Here is a 16,675-nt window from a genome sequence, read left to right on the forward strand (position 1 = left end):
GTTTATATTTATTTTTTATAATTTGTTTTTGGCTTGGGGCGACGTTTTGTTCCCAAGGCGGTTTCTGCCGTTTGTCCCGATGGCTTTCCTCATTTCAAACCCAGCTTGAACTCACAACTGGGACCAAACCGGGATGCGCCTCGTTACTTTTTTGGCTGCCATAGCCCAGCCCCAGCCCCTTCCCACTCCTGTATAAAGCAACCAGACAATTTCAGCTGGTTCCTTTCCCTCTGCTGAAAAAAATAATGATTAATTCCCACTTTACTCCACACCAAGAACCAGCCGCGTCACAGAAACCACCTCCCCCCGCAGCAGAGGGGACCGTCCCGGCGGCGCGGGGACGGAGCGGCTCTGCCTGCAGCATCTTTTCTAAATAGCAGCCCCGCTGAGAGGAAAGTCAAACAATAAAGGTTAAAAAAAAAAGGGTCCGTTGGCTTTTCCACGCTGCCGTTAGCGAAACCCCATGTCCTGCCGCGATACCAGCAGCTGCCACCGAGTTTCGGGGGTCGGGAGGGGGGCGTAGTGGTTTGGGGCACGCTGCTCAAATCAAATCAGCACCGAGCGGCTACGAGGAGCCTTATCTCGCATCTCTCACGTCGCCCCGCGTCCTTCGTGCTCTCCTCTTTGCAAACTGCCGAAGGCGCGCCGATGCCGCTATCGCTGCCGGCGATACCAAGGCTACTCGTTAGGAGTTTTAATCCTGCTTTTAATGGTCCCCGTATCGCTGGGCAAACCACGCTGAGAGGGGTCAGCGTGCTGCAGGGTCACCTTTCCCGCAGCCTGTTTGCATCCCACTTTACTAATTGGTTTTTGCAGATAACGGCGGGCACTGGAGGGTCAAAACGTGCGTATACCCCACGCGCCCACCTCCCCAGGGTGTACACACACGTTGGCACCCAGTGGGGCCCCCTTCCCCAGCCCAGCTGGGCTAGGTGGGGGGGGTCCCACTGCGGCTTGCAACGCCTTTGGAAGCCAAAATGATGCCCACAAATAGGCAGTGCCTGGTCGCGATGAAGGATTTGGGGTGCTAAAGGATGGCGGTTCGGAGGGGGGACACAAGGGGGAGCATGGGGTCTCTGGCAGGGTATCAGGGGCAGCGCGGTGTGATCACCCCCCACCCCACCTTGCTGGGTGACGTATTGATATTAGCCGATGTTTGCCGTGTCCTTCAGTCCCTGGGTGTCGCCTGCCTTGGCCGGGCGCCCACCGGAGGGGCCGGGGCAGCAGCGGTCCCCGCTGCTCTTGGCACCGCAGGTGGGGTGCGCAGGGGCTATATAAACCGCTGGGCGTTTGCCCCGGCTGCCCTGGCACAATGCGGTTCCTCGTGCTTCTCTGCGCTGCCTCTGCCCTCTCCCAGGGTGTCACCAGGTAGGTCGCCGCAGCATCGCTCTCACGGGCCACTCGAGTCGAGGTGAAGGGGCAAAATGAGCGCTCAGAACCTTTTAATGGCTTTGGGAAGCCGAGGTGAGGGCTGGGAGAGCTGCTGCAGGGGTGCAGAGGAGGTGGTGGTGCCTCATGGAGGGTCTCATTTCTAGAGATGCTTTGAGGTTTTGCAGAAATCCCCCTGACTCAGAGGTCTGGGGGAGGCCGCTCTGCTTCTGCTCTTGGGTCAGCACAGCTATTGAAGGTGTCAAATGCTGCTTGCAGGAGCTGCAGGCAACAAAATCCTAACTTATTTTTCCCTTGGTGCTTGTGCCAGGCTGCCCTTGGAAAGGGGGAAGAAGCTGAGAGAGGTCCTCAGGGAGAAGGGCTTGCTGCACCGCCTCTTCCAGAGTCACTGCTACGACATCGGCACCAAATTCCCTCATGCTTTTCCCAACGGGACCGAAGTGGCCACCGAGCCCCTGCTGAACACCCTTGATGTGAGTATTGGCCTTGTCCCCCAGCGGCGCAGCCCTGGGGTGGTTTGTGGGACACCCGTCCCCGTGCCCGTGCTGTGCATGGACCAAACCTGAATCCTTTCACCTTCAGCTCACATCCCTTGCCCCTTCCTGCCCATGCTGGCGGCCCTGGACAGAGCCAGGGCACTGAAACGTCCCCCCAGCAGCTCTGCTAGAAGCAAGGTGCCCCCATGAAAGGGACCATGAAGACTGAAAGCCTGGGGTTTCATGCTTTAAAAGCAACGCTTGGCCCTGCTGCCCCACAGGTGGAGTACTACGGGACCATCTCCATCGGCACCCCACCGCAGGACTTCACCGTGGTCTTCGACACCGGCTCCTCCAACCTCTGGGTTCCCTCCGTCTCCTGCACCAGCCTGGCTTGTCGTAAGTAGGGGCAGGCAGGGATCCCCGCTTCGGCAGAGCTGGGTCCAGCAGCTTGTCCTGGGCTTAGAACTGCATGATCAAGCCCAAAGATTGGGGTGACATTGTCAGGGGACCAGGGGCCACCTAGCCCGTGCAAGGAGCAGACCGCGTGGTGCTGGGTCCGCAGCATCTGTGAAACGCGCTGGAGAGGTGAGCGTTTGGGGCGTAGGACCTGCTCAGTGCTGTACGCCACAGGGTGATGTGCTTAAGTGCTCGGTGCCTCAGTTTCCCCAGCTGTCCAAAAGGGGTGATGGGCTTTCCTGTGGATCCCTTGTTGCTGGAGGAGGGGCAGGGACGTACAGCAAATGCTCACAGCTAAATTGTTCCTGAAAGCAGGATAATAAATGGCAGGTCTAAACAGCAATTCAGCAGGGTTCCTCCTCCCACGCTTCCCTTACAGCTCAGCCTTGCTGAAAAGCTTCAGTTCTCATTTTTCCCACTTACCTTCTAGAAAACCATCAGATGTTTAACCCATCGCTGTCCTCCACCTACAAAAGCACAGGGCAGAACTTGTCTATTCAGTATGGCACGGGTGACATGGAGGGCATCGTGGGCTCCGACACCGTCACCGTGAGTGTCACGATGGCATTTCCAGTGGGGGTCCTTTGTGCCTTCTCCACCTGACTAACATCAGTATTGCAGCACCTGAGATCTTACGGCATCCTCCCCATCCCTAGGTTGCATCTCTGGTGGACACCAACCAGCTCTTCGGCCTGAGCACAACTGAGCCCGGACAATTCTTTGTCCATGTCAAATTTGATGGGATCCTGGGCTTGGGCTACCCAAATCTGGCTGCTGATGGGATCATGCCGGTGTTTGATAACTTGATGAACGAGAGCTTGCTGGAGGAGAACCTCTTTTCGGTCTATCTGTCCCGGTAAGCCATGTGGGTTTCAAGGGCTGGGGAAGGTAGCAGATGCAGCTCATGCAGCTCATTGCATTTGCTGGTGGCTCCAGCTCCTCCACCGTCACTGCTACCGTCCGGCTGTCGTCCCTCTGTCATGGCATGCCAAGGCTGGGGGCTGGTAGCAGGTGGCCACCAGGCTCACTGGGAAGCTTATGGCTTGCTGGGAATCCTCTCTCGTTTCCAGCCACATGCTTCCACCATGGCTCCCTTTTTCTGGGTCCAAAGGACTGGCACACGCCGCTGTTACACCACTGCCTCGCTGGTGCCCTGTAATGAGGAGGGGAGTCGATGTGACCGTGGCATCACACACCTCACCCCGCGGGGCACACAGCCCTGCTGTTTTGAGCTACCTGCACTAAAGCCTCGTGGCAAACTCTCCACTGTTTTTCTTTCCTGTGTCATCCAGTGAGACAACAGGGAGTGTGGTCATCTTCGGGGGAATCGACGAGTCTTATTTCACTGGCTCCATCAACTGGATCTCCGTCTCTTACCAAGGCTACTGGCAGATCTCCATGGACAGGTAACAGAACAGCTCTGCTGGTCTATGTTCATTTCTAACCATCGTTTATAAAGAGACCTTGGACCCATCAACATCAAAGGCTTTCCACTGGCTTATCACACCCCACAGCTGTGGGATGCAGAAGGTTAAAGGGCCAAAATCCATAGCACTTTGGTAAGTACCACCCAAAATGGGGACGCTTTGTGCCTAGCTCTTCTGTGCACAAAGCTTGTGCTCTTGGGGATGTCTCTGGTGATGAGCAGAGAAAATTATGGTCCAAAACCTACTTTGTTGGGCTCAGTTGGGTCCCAGCTGCTGGGCCGTGTTCAGTGCTTCAGGGCCATGTGTGCAACAGGGGCTGTGATACCAGCTGGTGTCGCAAATTCCAAGAAGCCAAAGGCTCAAGGGCAGCACTTTGGGTTACCCAGCTTTAACGCCTATAAAAGAAGATCGAAAACATCACTGAGATCCAGCTGGTTATTAATGGGCGTGTGCTTTGGCTGTCCCCCCAGCATCATCGTGAACAGCCAGGAGGTTGCATGTAGTGGTGGCTGCCAAGCCATCATTGACACCGGGACTTCCCTCGTGGCTGGGCCACCCTCCGGCATTAGTAACATCCAGAGCGCAGTCGGGGCCCGGCAGGACATGTACGGAGAGGTAAGAGCACCCATGGCTTGCCCTGGCGGCAGCCTGGCGCTGCTGAGCCCAGCGCCAAGCCTGCTCCCACGCACAGGGCCACTGCATCCCAGCTCATGGCAAACCAGCCCGGCTCCTCTGATACCTCCAACAGAGAGCACCATGAGACACTCCTGGTCACTAGGAGAGTGAAACCCGTCACTCCTCACCCCGTGAGCATGTCGTTTCTCACCTAAGAGCCTTTTCCCTCTGCTCTCTGCAGTACAACGTGAACTGCAGCTCCATTTCTGCCATGGCTGATGTCATCTTTGTCATCAATGGGGTTCAGTATCCTGTGTCTGCCTTGGCTTACGTTGAGCAGGTAAGGGGGGACCAGGTGGTCCTGGCTTCAGGAGTCTCTCTCAAGGTCCTTGTACTTTCTCCAATGGCTCTGGTTGCCTTGGCTTCTCCCGTTTCCATGGGAGGCAGGGGATGGATGGCCACGGGCCTCCAGAGCAATGCAAGAAAAGATACTAGCCCACATCTCCCCCATTTGCCTCTTCTTGCTCAAATGCAGAATGACCAAGGACCTTGCATCAGCAGCTTCCAGAACACCTCTGGGGAGCTCTGGATCTTGGGAGACGTTTTCATCAGGGTGTACTACAGCATCTTTGACCGGGCCAACAACCGTGTTGGACTGGCCAAGGCTATTTAGCTCCACCACGATGCCAGCAGTGCTGTGGTTTCATCAAGCAACCAGGCCACAACCATGTTTTTTGGTGTTAAAGGTTCCTTGGGGATCTCTTGCTCACACATGAATAAAAGGTTGATGGTTCAAGTTGGTGGCTGCACATTTATTTGTAATAGAACAGCAGGAATTAGGAAGGAGCTGTCATACACTTGCTGCTTTGTGGTGGCTAAGGAGCACTTGGGCTACACAATCTTGGCTAAGGCCTTTGGGAGCTGCGGTCATAGCCTGCAGGGGCTGAGGGGTGGGTCACTAGGAAGACAAGATTGCCTCTTATATCTATCAAGAGGGCTACATCAAGTGAGTGATTCTGGAAAACCCAAATTTCCATCCTGGGAGGATGAACTCACCATCCCAGACACAGCCTGTCTCAGCGCAGATCCCTGCAGACCCACAGTCACGTCCCACCAGTGGCTCACCCGATCGCTCCCCATCCCTGGGCTCAAGGTTTCCCCTACATGGTGTCTGAGAGCCCAAAGCCATCCCAGGGCAGTGACCCCCCCCCCCAGGAGGATGTGGCCCGGCTGGAGATTTCCCTTGGCCCGCCCAAGAGAGCAGAGCAGGAGGAGGCTCTCACCCGGCGCGTGCCCTCTCATCACGACGGTTTTACAGAAGCACATCCACAGCCGCGCACGTGTAGAGGGGATGTCTTATTTCAGTCTCCATAGTTTAGAACAACCCGGTTACACTTAGTTGTTTCCCCATAACGAATCTCAATCGAAGGCCCCTTTCCCAATAACGAAGCAGTCTGTGCTGTGAGATGGGCACCAAGAGCCTGGAAACACCAGCTAGTGCTCAGGGACAGCCTTTGCTACTGTGCAGAAAAACCACCAAAACCTAATACATTTATTTTATGATCATTTTCCCTCGCAATGATCAGGATTGTACCTTCTCTAATTTTGTTTCATTCCTTTAAAGTAGCAGTCCCCATTTTTTCAAAGGAAATTACCTCCATCCATATAAAATCCTATTAAAAATGGAGGCTGCCTCTTTCCTCCCGAGCAGCTGCAGTGAAGGCGCGCAGCAGGCGCCCGGGAGAGAGAGCCAAGAGTCCCTGCTGCTTCGGCGTCTCTCCTGTGCTGAGGGATAGGGGCTATTTGCGTTATTTATTGATAAACGAGGTGCCATCACCAATGGGCCCTGGACATTGTTTACCTGATGAGAACAGGGACGCAGAGGGAGAGACCCAGGCGAACAGGGTTGGAAATGAATTTTTCTCTCCTCTCACCAGGCAAAGGTTGCCCTATTTGAGCGAACTAGGAAGGAGTATATGATTGTCATGGTTTAGCCCCAGCCAGCAACCAAGCCCCACGCAGCCGCTCGCTCCCTCGTGGTAGGATGGGGGAGAGAATTGGAAGAGTAGAAGTGAGGAAACTCATGGGGTGGGATAAAGACAGTTTAACAGGTAAAGCAAAAGCTGTGCGTGGAAGCAAAGCAGACCAAGGAATTCATTCCCTCCTCCCCACGGGCAGGCGGGGCTCAGCCATCCCCGGGAGAGCAGGGCTCCATCGCGCCTAACGGTGACTGGGGAAGACAAACGCCATCACTGCCAACGTGACCCCTTCCTCCTCCTCCCCCAGCTCGTGCTGAGCACGATGCCACACGGTGTGGGACAGCCCCGGGGTCAGCTGGGGTCACCACCCCAGCTGTGTCCCCTCCCAGCTCCTTGTGCCCCTGGTAGAGCGTGGGGAGCTGGAAAAGTCCTTGACTAGTGTAAGCGCTACTTAGCAACAACTAAAACATCTCCGCATTATCACCGCTGTTTTTAGCACAAATCCAAAACATCGCCCTGTACTAGCTACTATGAAGAAAATTAACTCTATCCCAGCCAAAACGAGCGCAATGGTGTGGGCCGGCGGAAATGTGATTTATCCCCGCCAGCTCCCTGAGCTCACACAGCCCTGGGTCTCTGAGGCCCAGCAGGTGGGAACCCCTTGCGCCCAAGGGGGACCCAAGCCTGGGGTTTGGGCAGACAGGGATTCACCTCAGCTCCATCACAGGAATTTTCTCATTATTAGAGCAACAAGAAATGAACACGATACTGATCTGAGGATCAGCAACCCATGGACCAGCCCCTGCCAGGATGGACAAGACCCGACAGGAGCACCCAGGGGCTGTAGCTGTGCTACCGGCGAGTGGGACAGGAGAGGAAAGCCACGTCCTTGTCCCGGGCAGGACCAACAGCCCAAATGCTGTGCCAGGAGGCATCTCGTAAACCCTCCTGGCATGGCTATTCTGCCCCCGTGCCAAGAGTCCCTGGCAACCACCACCCTGCAATGGGCTTCCTCCATGAGAGCATCCCCCACGGCCAAAGCACCCCTTCCCACAGCCACGCTCACACACGCAATAAAGAAACAACCCAGCTAAAAGCTTCCAAGCATGAATTAGTGAGGGCGAAACATGTCAGGGCTGTCTACATCCAGGGAAACGTCTATCCTGGAGTGCCATCTCGTGGCTGCGGTGCCAAAACTGTACTCCTGCGCACGGGGGGAAGCACAGGAATATCTGCCTGGTGGCAAAAGGAGGCTCCAGGGCTTGCTTGGAAGGAGATGTTTCTAGCCGACAAATATTTCACATGTGGCCATAAGTTCCAGCTTAGCCCAGAGATAAAAACCAGCTTCTGATAAAGCAGACAGGTTTCTCGTCTTCTTTTTTTCTCTTTTTCTGTGGCAGTACAAAATTTCAAGTGGAAATTCAGCCTGCGTGCTAGAGGACATGACAGATTGGCTCATTAAGGCTTGAGTCAAGAATAGTACAGTTAATAAAAGCCTTTTGTGGATTTCATTGAGCTTTGAGCTCTGGGCCTGTATTTGGGAAGCTGCAAATTGTACAGGAGAATAGGTTTTCTGGCAGGTTTTTATCGAGCACCAGCTGAGTGCTGACACTGGGTATTCAGAGCCTGGTTTTCCTCCTTCTCACTTCAGGATAAATCGGAAATAATCTATTGTGTCTGGAGCGGTTTAATGCCTCTGACCCTGTCCTCACAGCATAAATCATGGCTCCTCCTTGGACCTGGCCTCCCGCAACGGCCGGTGTAAGCCGAAGTGTTGGGGAAACCCCTGCAGAGTTTGTCCTTGGCTCACAGACCTGGAGCCTTCAGGTCTATAATGTCCTGAACCCCCCTCAGTGATTCCCAGCTGGGGCCCAGCCCCCTCAGAGCAGCACAAAGCCAAGAACAAAAAGTTGAGTCCAAAAAACCAATCTTTTCTGCATGCCAGACTTTGAAGCATCTATCCTTTTATTTGAGAATAAAGTTCACAAGTTAATAAGAATCAGGTTGCTCATTGTCCCTCCGTCCATCCATCCATCCATCCATCCATCCATCCATCCATCCATCCATCCATCCATCCATCCATCCGTCCATCCTTCCCAGCACCATTTCGGTCCCTGTTTGCTGCGGGGGCAGGAGCAGTGAAGATGTGCTCATAGCTGGTCACGCTGAATATTTCCCAGCCCAAACCTTGTAAGCAGGGTTTCTCGCGGTGACTTCCCGAAGAATAAACACCAAAAGTGGTTCGGCTTTGACAGGCTGGGAGTGAAGTTTGGGGAGGGAAGGGTTAAAAAAATAAAAGAATGTAAAAATGTCAAGCTTTCTAGAGGAAAAGGAGAAAGAACCTGCTATGAAATAAAAATAGTGATGTGGCAGAGCTGCTGGAGAGGATTGAGGGGTGAATGGTGAGGGGCTGGGGATGTCGCAGGGTGCTGCTCCCCAGCTGTGCCTCCTCCAGCCATCCCCACAGATGATGAGAACTTGAACATGAAGGAGATTAAATAGCTCTCACAGCTCCTACTCCTGTCTGGGGTGACGGTCTGGGGGTTGCAATGGATGGGGTGAGGAAAAGGATCGTGGAGGGATGGGAAAAAACCAGGAAAAGCAGGCAAAAAGGGGGAATTCATCCCTGTCCTGAAGGAGGTGTGCTGGTCATGTCCCAGATCCCCCCCCGGGATGCGAAGGCCTCGATGCAGACAGACGGTCCGCAAAAAGGCCCCAAAACCAAAACAACAACTCTCAGACCAGAGCCAGCACAAGCTCTGCAGCAGAGCTGGCGGGATGCAGGATTTCTGCCACAGGGAAAATCCCAGCAAAACCAAACTCACATTTACCATCAGACCAGGAATTTAAAAAATAAAAAATAAAAAAATTCCATCTTTCATGGCCCCTTTCAGAATGAAATTGCAAACCAGAGATGCTGGCGCGTTGTGTAATGGTTGTGTCAAACCTTTAGGAGATGAGACGTCAAGTATAACAGATGTGGGATATAAAAGCGGATGTGTAGACACTGCATGAGAAACTGTGATTTTAATGTAGGCAGAAACATCAAAAAAAGCCAAGTGAAACAGTGAAGTTGGAACAAAATGTTTTTGTCAGAAGAAAACCTGCTGGCATTAGAGAGAACGGCAAAATGATCTGGTGCTGGTTCCTCCCATCAAAAGCGCCGATGGAAAGTCGCATGTTTTAGAAAACCAGAAGTGCCTTTTTACAACGTGAGGCCGAGCCGTTGGGAAACGTCAGCCCTCATTACTCCGTGCCCCATCTGCAGCAACAGAAGGGACAATAAAAGCTACGAGGTCACAGCGGCTGGTCCCCAAGGGCATTTGCACACCAGGCAACCCCTGCGTCGAGCATTTGTTGCAGGAGAAATCCCCTTCCCTCGCTCAGAGATCACTTTTCCATCAGAAACCCCCGTGGGTGTTGAGCCACGGTGCCCTGGACCTCTTTTGGTGGCCGTGCCACCATGACCAGTCACCATCTCTCCTCCTAATCCCCCCACCCCCACCCCGCAGTGATTTGGCCCCATCCATCAATCCATCACTACCCACCCTGCTGTGCCAAACAAATTGTTCAGGCAAGCAGACCAGGGAACTCATCCAGCTGAAAACAGAACTTCTAATTTGCCAGCTTATTTTTCAGTCCCAGATCTGGGAGTTGGTGAGACCCCCGGCTCCTGAGCGGGGAGTGGGGAGGAATTATTTAAAATGGATTAAGAAAAGCAGGGAACTGGACCCATCTTCATCTCTGGACATCTGGGTGCCACCAAGCAAAGCATTCCGTGTCATTTTGCCCTTTTTTCCTCTCCAGTAAGTGGGGGAAATCTCGGTATATGGGAAACTCCGTTCTGACGCCATGGACAGAGAAGCTAAATGTCAAGCAGATGAGCATCAAATAATAAAAAACAGACTGATGGGCAGGGAAGAGAGATAAGAAAGATGGTATTTATTTGAACAGCCACAGGAAATCAGAGATTGAAAAATGTCTAGAAAAAAAAAAAGCAGCAGCACATTTGGTTTAAAAAAAAAAAATCAGAGCGTGCAGATGTTTTATACCTCATCCAGCCAATCCCACCTGAGAGTGCCTAGTCCCGTCATGGCCTCCACCGTCATTTTTTGGCCTTGTCTCGAGGGTAACCCCCATTGGTCTTATTGAGTGACTCCATGCTGCCGTTTCCCGTCACCACGCTGGTGAGTATTCGCTCCACCTCCCCGGGCAGAATTTGCTTCTCTTCGTTCTCTGTCTCCCTGTGGTAGAAATAGTTGAAGTTCGAGACGATGACGGGGACAGGCAGCGCAATGGTCAATACCCCTGCAATGGCGCACAGAGTCCCCACGATCTTCCCACCCAAGGTGGTGGGACACATGTCGCCGTAGCCAACGGTCGTCATCGTGACCACGGCCCACCAGAAGCCGTCGGGGATGCTGGAGAAATGGGACTGCGGCTCGTCCACTTCTGCGAAGTAGACGGCGCTGGAGAAGAGGATGACGCCGATGAAGAGGAAGAAGATGAGCAAGCCCAGCTCCCGCATGCTGGCCTTGAGGGTCTGCCCCAGGATCTGCAGCCCCTTGGAATGCCGGGAGAGCTTGAAGATGCGGAAGACCCTGACCAGCCGGATGATCCGCAGGATGGCCAAGGACATGTTCTGCTGCCCGTTGAGTTCGCTCTGCTGGATCAGCTCGGTGGTGAGCGTCACAAAGTAGGGGATGATGGACACAATGTCGATAATGTTCATGATGTTCCTGAAGAACTCAGTCTTGCTGGGGCACACGATGAACCGGACAAACAGCTCGAAGGAGAACCAGATAATGCAGGCTGTCTCTATGACGAAGAAAGGGTCTGTGAAGGTGCTGTGGGCCAGCAAGGTGTCTGTCAGATTCTTCGAAAGCTCCTGGGTGGACTTAAACTCCCTTTCCTCTCTAAACTCCGGCAGGGTCTCCATGCAGAAGATGATGATAGAGATGACAATGACCAGGACGGAGACCAAAGCTACACCCCTGGCCGCACTGGAGCTTTCAGGGTACTCAAAGAGCAGCCAGAATTGCCTATGAAAGTCATTGGTTGGTAAGAGGGTCTCAGGGTCCTTGATGAACCCTTCATCCTCCCTGAACTGGTCCATGGCTTCATCACCCAGCTCATAGAAGGTGATTTCATCAGCAAAGACGTCAATGGGGACGTTGGCCGGGCGCCGTATTTTCCCACCGGACTGGTAATAGTACAGGATCCCATCAAAACTGGGCCTGTTCCTATCAAAGAAATATTCGTTCCTCATGGAGTCGAAGTAACGCATCCTCTTTTCTGGGTCCCCAAGCAAGGTCTCGGGGAATTGGTTGAGGGTCTTGAGCCGCGTCTCAAACCTTAGCCCAGCGATGTTGATGATGACTCGTTGGTCCCCCTCATCCATGCCCACCCTCTCCCCCACAAGGTGCTCACTGAACTCGGCAGAAAACCTGGAGAAAATGGTCTCATTGTTGGCGTTTTCGCTGTTGATGAGGATTCTCAAGTTGGAGAGGAGGTTGGCGCAGCTGGGATGGCCTTTCCGTGACTGGCCGGCGGGGCTGAGGTCGTTTGAATAACAGGGATCCTCCACGATCTGATCAGCGTTGTCAAAACTGACTAGTGCCACCTCCATCTCCTTCCAACTGGACACGTCCATCATACACTAATCAGATTAGCAGCATAAATCCCCGGGTCGGATGCCGGCAGCTTGCGTTCTTTCCCACGCTATGAGGATCTGCAAGTGAACAGACAGGGAGAGCGAGCTGAATTGTGCATATGTATCTCTTGGCTCGACTGAAAAGGACAAAACAAACCTGAGGTCAGAAAACAATGTGTCTTTTTAATGCGAACATTAATTTCATTGACTGGCAAAAGCCTTATACTTCCAGCAAGTCATTCATCTCTGGATCCTGCAAGCCCTTTTGGCATGGTTTCATTATCATCATTAAACCTCCCAATACCATTTACAGCACCCAAGGATAAAAGGTCAGGCTGTAGCAGAGGATGGGGGTGAACCCAGGTGTCCCACCCAGCCTTTTCCCAGCAATCCCCACCCTGCAAAGAAAAGGGTCTTTTTGGACATTTCCAGGTGTGGGTCCAGAGTTTGAAGCAGGATTTGGAGGTACTAAGCAAGGGTGTCCTGGTTAGCAGCAGCCCTTGCTCCACCTGGGAGAGGCGTTGGGTCAAACCCCAGGAGGTCCTAGGCAAGCTGCAGCTGGGTCAACTGGCGTTCGGAAAGCAATTCCCAAACTAGAGGCCACGCTGGGATTTGGGGAGTGCGGTCCGTGAGGAAGGCAGGTCAGGAAGAGAGGGACATGTCCACTGGCCTTGGTGAACCCCTTTGCTCTGTGTGAAGAGGGGTACAAACTGGGACCCCTTATTTTGATCCAGACTTCGGGGTGGGCAGTGGATAAGGTGATGTCCTCCAGAGCTCTCCTAGGCCTCCTTCATGGTAGACCCGATATTCCCAGCCATAGGAAGAAGACAAGGGCTAAACAGGTCACTTGGAGAACATCTTTCAGGCCATGGGGTGGATTTTTGCCCAGACTGGCTCTATCAGGCACTCAGCAACAGACACCATGTCCCCAGAACACTCCTGGGTGCACGTCTCCCTGACACGCCGCTGCTGTTGTACTGCACTTGGAGGCAAAGTCAAAGAGGAGCCCAGGGACCAGGCCAAGATACAGAGCTGGGAAATTACCTGTCCTGCCTCAGGGAGAAGCATGAACAGAAATTAGACATTAACAGGGAATTGTTCTGGGGACATTTGCCCAAAAAGGCACTCTCCAAGTAAATTCAATGCCCTGCTTTATTTCCCCTCCAGCTCTTTCCCCCAGAGAGATATTTCTGGACATGGGAAACCACAGAAGGACTCATAAAGCTGCTCCGTGTGACTGCTAACGACCAAGGGCACACTGGCTCTCTTACCCAGTGAAGTCCAGAGAGAGGGAGCTAAAAACCCCAAATGCCCTCGACTGCCAAGAATAGCAAGGCAATTTAGGCCACGTCTGCACAGAGCAGCAGCGGCGCTGGGCCGGTCCTGTGATGGGGATGCTCTCCACCACAGGCTTTGCTTCGCGCAGCCAGGTGCTGCGAAGGGATCCATCCTGTCCGTGGGGACTAAGCTACACCCGGTGCCTCAACATCCCTGTTTAAATGAAGCCATCTGGGGCTCTGAAGTTTTTCCTCCCCTGTTCCCCAGAAGACAACTCGTCCATCCATGCCGATGCTCAGCTGGCAAAGTTGGGTAGGACAAGCCAGGAAGCCAAATCCATTGCAGAAGTAGATGTTAACATCCCAGCTTCCTACAAATCCTCCCTTTTCTCTCAGCATTACAACCCCAAAAGCAAACTTCATACAGTAGCCAGGATCCATATCCCAGGCGAGGGGCTCAACCTTGCTCTTTCCTCAGCAGAGTCATGAGGTTCTGGATTTGGGGACATATCCCACAGTTTATCATAAGCTACTTAAAGATCACATTTCTTTGCTTTAAAAAAAAAAGCCGTGGAGCATGGTTGTTCTTAGGCATCCTTCTCTATAGAGCTGCTTCTGGCTGGTTTTGTGCCAATTTTCCTGCTTGGAGACATGTAAAGAGGAGCCGTCAGGGCAACGGGGTGGAAATGATGCCTGGAGGAAGAAGCAGCAGCTCAATTTTTTTGACCCCAAAGCAACTCACTGCAAAGCTGAGGAGCCCCGGTGACCCCAAACCCAAGTCCTCGAGCCCCAGCGATGGCCGCGTGCCCTGCTCAGGCACGTCCGAGCACAGCAGCTCTCCGTGGGGCCCGATCCAGCTCAGGCTTGACTTTGTGGTGGCTCTGTTGACCAGCTGTTGTGAGCAGAACCAGATGTCACATCGGAGCAATGGGGGATGCAGAAAGTGCAACGCAACCTCTGTGGGGAGATGGCAACGAGAGCTGCAGATAACCCACGCTTCAGTGCCCAAGTAGCGTCAGGAGGCAGGCAAAGGGTTTCTGCGAAAAGCCCAGCCCCAAACAAAGCTGTTTTGAATCTTTCAAGGGGAAAAAAAAGCATTAAAGGAAAACGAAACAGCAGCACATATCTTTCCCTTTTTGTGTTCTTACTTTTTCTTTATACAAAACACCAGGCATTATTTTTAAGTCAGAAAAAAAAAAAATAAAGACAAACCAGTTTGACCCAGGAGAGAAGGAATGTTTAGTGTTCAGCTGGATGTGTGAGCTGCCCTGATTCACCACACGCCCCACCATACCTCGGTCCTGGTGGGAGAGCCCAGAGGGGACCACGTGCCCAGGAGCCCCTCTCAACAGGGGGGCAAAGTTAGAGCATCCAAAGCTGACCATGGAATTGCATCCTAAGTCAGCGCCGTGAGAAGATCTTGGTATTTTAAGCATTAAGTGTGCTTAACTCTTAATACTGCCCGCTGGCACCGCAGGCAAGAAAATTCCCCAGCCCTTGCTTGGTTGGACAGCTTCAACCTGAGACTTTTGGTCACAGAAGAAATAGTGAAATCTTGAAGCCTGGCTTTGCCCTGGAGCCTCTGTGCACATCAAACTGAGCCCCCCCACCCCCGGCATCCCCCCTCATGGGGAAACCGAGGCACGGAGCAGTGAAGGGACAATTTGTATGTCATGGTCATGACTGAGAGTGGAGAGTTGTGGTCATCCTCCCCACTGGGACACGGAAAGGTGCTTTTTAGCTCTGTCAAGCCCTTGGGGCAGCTGCCCAAGGGATGCAGGGCTCTGACTTCCCTTTTCTTGCCTGCAAAGCCCCAAAATGTGCTGATGTCTGCCTGACCCCGTCACCAGAGATAGGTACCCCACCTGTCCCCAAAACCCCAGAGCACCCCATCCCTCTCATTTTTAATTTAGACTAAAATTAATGGTGCTGCCCAAAGCCTCAAAGCATCCTCCCAAAGCAAGAAGGGAGCCGCTCGCTTTGCAGTGCGTGCTCCAGGCTCCAGCGGAGGCTTGAACTAGAAAGTTGCCTCATATTTTCCTCCTAAATCACCTAACATCTGCTTCTCAGAATCTGATTAACTAATACCCTTCAAATGAAATCCCTGGCTGGGGAAAATAATAAAAAAAAAAGCAAGCGAAGGAGAGAGACAGTGAATGAGAAAGGTCATTTTGAGGGAGAGAGTTCATGCTTTGCCCCTCATATCCCAGTAAATCGGGGCCGTGGTTTCCACCAACCCCTCCGCAACCATCAACATCTCCCCAGCTGCAATTCCTTTCTGTTTCCCACCCGTCATCCTTTCATCCCCAGCGACCCCTCACACTCCTGGGGTGAACGATGGCCGTTTCCAAGGTTTTTCCAGAAAATCAGAGATGCTGAGCCTCTCCCCCCGCCCCCATCCCCTCCCCACCACCCCCGTGCTGGGGTGAGACAGGAGGCGATTCCTCCCGTAGCCCCCCCCACTCCATCACCTACAGAGACTTACCTGCACAGGGCATGGAAGTACCGACACTCTCTGCATCTGGGAAGAGTTATTAAACACACATAGGGATGTGTAGGGAAAGTGGAGTGAAAAAAAAAGTCCAGCCATACCCTTGAAAGGTCCCTTTGGGATAACGCAGGCAATGTCATTTAAAAGGCTCTTCTCTATTTGGTTCACTGTATAATTGGCAGCCCAGCACGCCGGGGATGGGCTTTGGCAGGCACGGCGGCAGGATCCGGCGCAGTTCGGCGCCTCGGCCCCGCCATCGCCCCGGGAGCCCTAAAATGAGCTGCGGATCCATCGGGAAAGGGGACTGGTGGGGTGCAGGGGACACCCTCTCCCCATGCCCTGCTTGTCCGGGGAGGGGGACCCTGACCACCCACCTCCTGCCCCTACCCGCTCGTCAGCGAGCGAGACGGGGGGACGTGCCCTTCTGGCGGATGCCACCTTTAATCCCCAATAATGCTCCGGATGGTCCAGCGGGGACAAGTCTTGTCCGTGACGTGGCAAGGTCTGAGCTGGTCCCCATAAGGGAGGTGGAGAGGGGGGACAGGGACCCGCACGCTGCTGACACCGGGAGAGAGATTTACAGCAGGCGATAGGGCTGTTTTTATATTAATATGGGATAAGGATATTAAAAAGAGGAGGGGAGGGGAAAGCTCAAGGGTTGGAGCATCCCCCATTGCCCACCTACCTCTTGCCTGTGGCCGTGGGTGCAGCGGGCTCCTTTCCAGGAGGGGACGGCCGCGGTGCCACCGCCACGTGGGACATCTCTGTCCCCACCCCGGGGTGGCTGGGGCCGGTTGCGGCAGCAGGTACGGCCGGCATAGCCCCATGGAGGTCATCGGCAGGGGACGAGGGAGGGAGGGGACGTGCCCCTTCCTCACGCCTGGCTGCCAGCCGGCCTCTGGCTCGGAC

At 53.6% G+C, this 16,675-nt stretch overlaps 2 protein-coding genes across 2 annotated transcripts; one reads left to right on the forward strand and one right to left on the reverse strand.

Annotated features, from left to right (window-relative positions):
* The first annotated feature begins 1,312 nt into the window (after positions 1–1,312).
* LOC104044569 (embryonic pepsinogen) lies at positions 1,313–5,039 on the forward strand. Its single transcript, XM_009504415.2, has 9 exons — positions 1,313–1,368; positions 1,700–1,862; positions 2,147–2,264; positions 2,755–2,873; positions 2,981–3,180; positions 3,617–3,730; positions 4,222–4,366; positions 4,608–4,706; positions 4,902–5,039. The coding sequence occupies exons 1-9, from the start codon at positions 1,313–1,315 to the stop codon at positions 5,037–5,039; spliced, it is 1,152 nt and encodes a 383-aa protein (XP_009502710.2).
* A 4,847-nt stretch (positions 5,040–9,886) lies between these two features.
* Positions 9,887–12,062, reverse strand: KCNA10 (potassium voltage-gated channel subfamily A member 10). The gene has a single exon (XM_009513692.2). The coding sequence runs from the start codon at positions 11,999–12,001 to the stop codon at positions 10,451–10,453; it is 1,551 nt and encodes a 516-aa protein (XP_009511987.2). The 5' UTR covers positions 12,002–12,062; the 3' UTR covers positions 9,887–10,450.
* Positions 12,063–16,675: the final 4,613 nt, after the last annotated feature.

The sequence above is a fragment of the Phalacrocorax carbo genome, chromosome 23 (genome assembly GCF_963921805.1).
Source record: "Phalacrocorax carbo chromosome 23, bPhaCar2.1, whole genome shotgun sequence".
Lineage (NCBI taxonomy): Eukaryota > Metazoa > Chordata > Aves > Suliformes > Phalacrocoracidae > Phalacrocorax > Phalacrocorax carbo.

Bases quoted from the DNA above. Each gene is read 5' to 3' on its own strand.
- LOC104044569 (XM_009504415.2), top strand. From the start codon at position 1,313: ATGCGGTTCCTCGTGCTTCTCTGCGCTGCCTCTGCCCTCTCCCAGGGT. The intron at 3,181-3,616 runs GTAAGCCATGTG...TGTGTCATCCAG, and splicing joins TTTTCGGTCTATCTGTCCCG to TGAGACAACAGGGAGTGTGG. The intron at 4,707-4,901 runs GTAAGGGGGGAC...GCTCAAATGCAG, and splicing joins CCTTGGCTTACGTTGAGCAG to AATGACCAAGGACCTTGCAT.
- KCNA10 (XM_009513692.2), bottom strand. From the start codon at position 12,001: ATGATGGACGTGTCCAGTTGGAAGGAGATGGAGGTGGCACTAGTCAGT.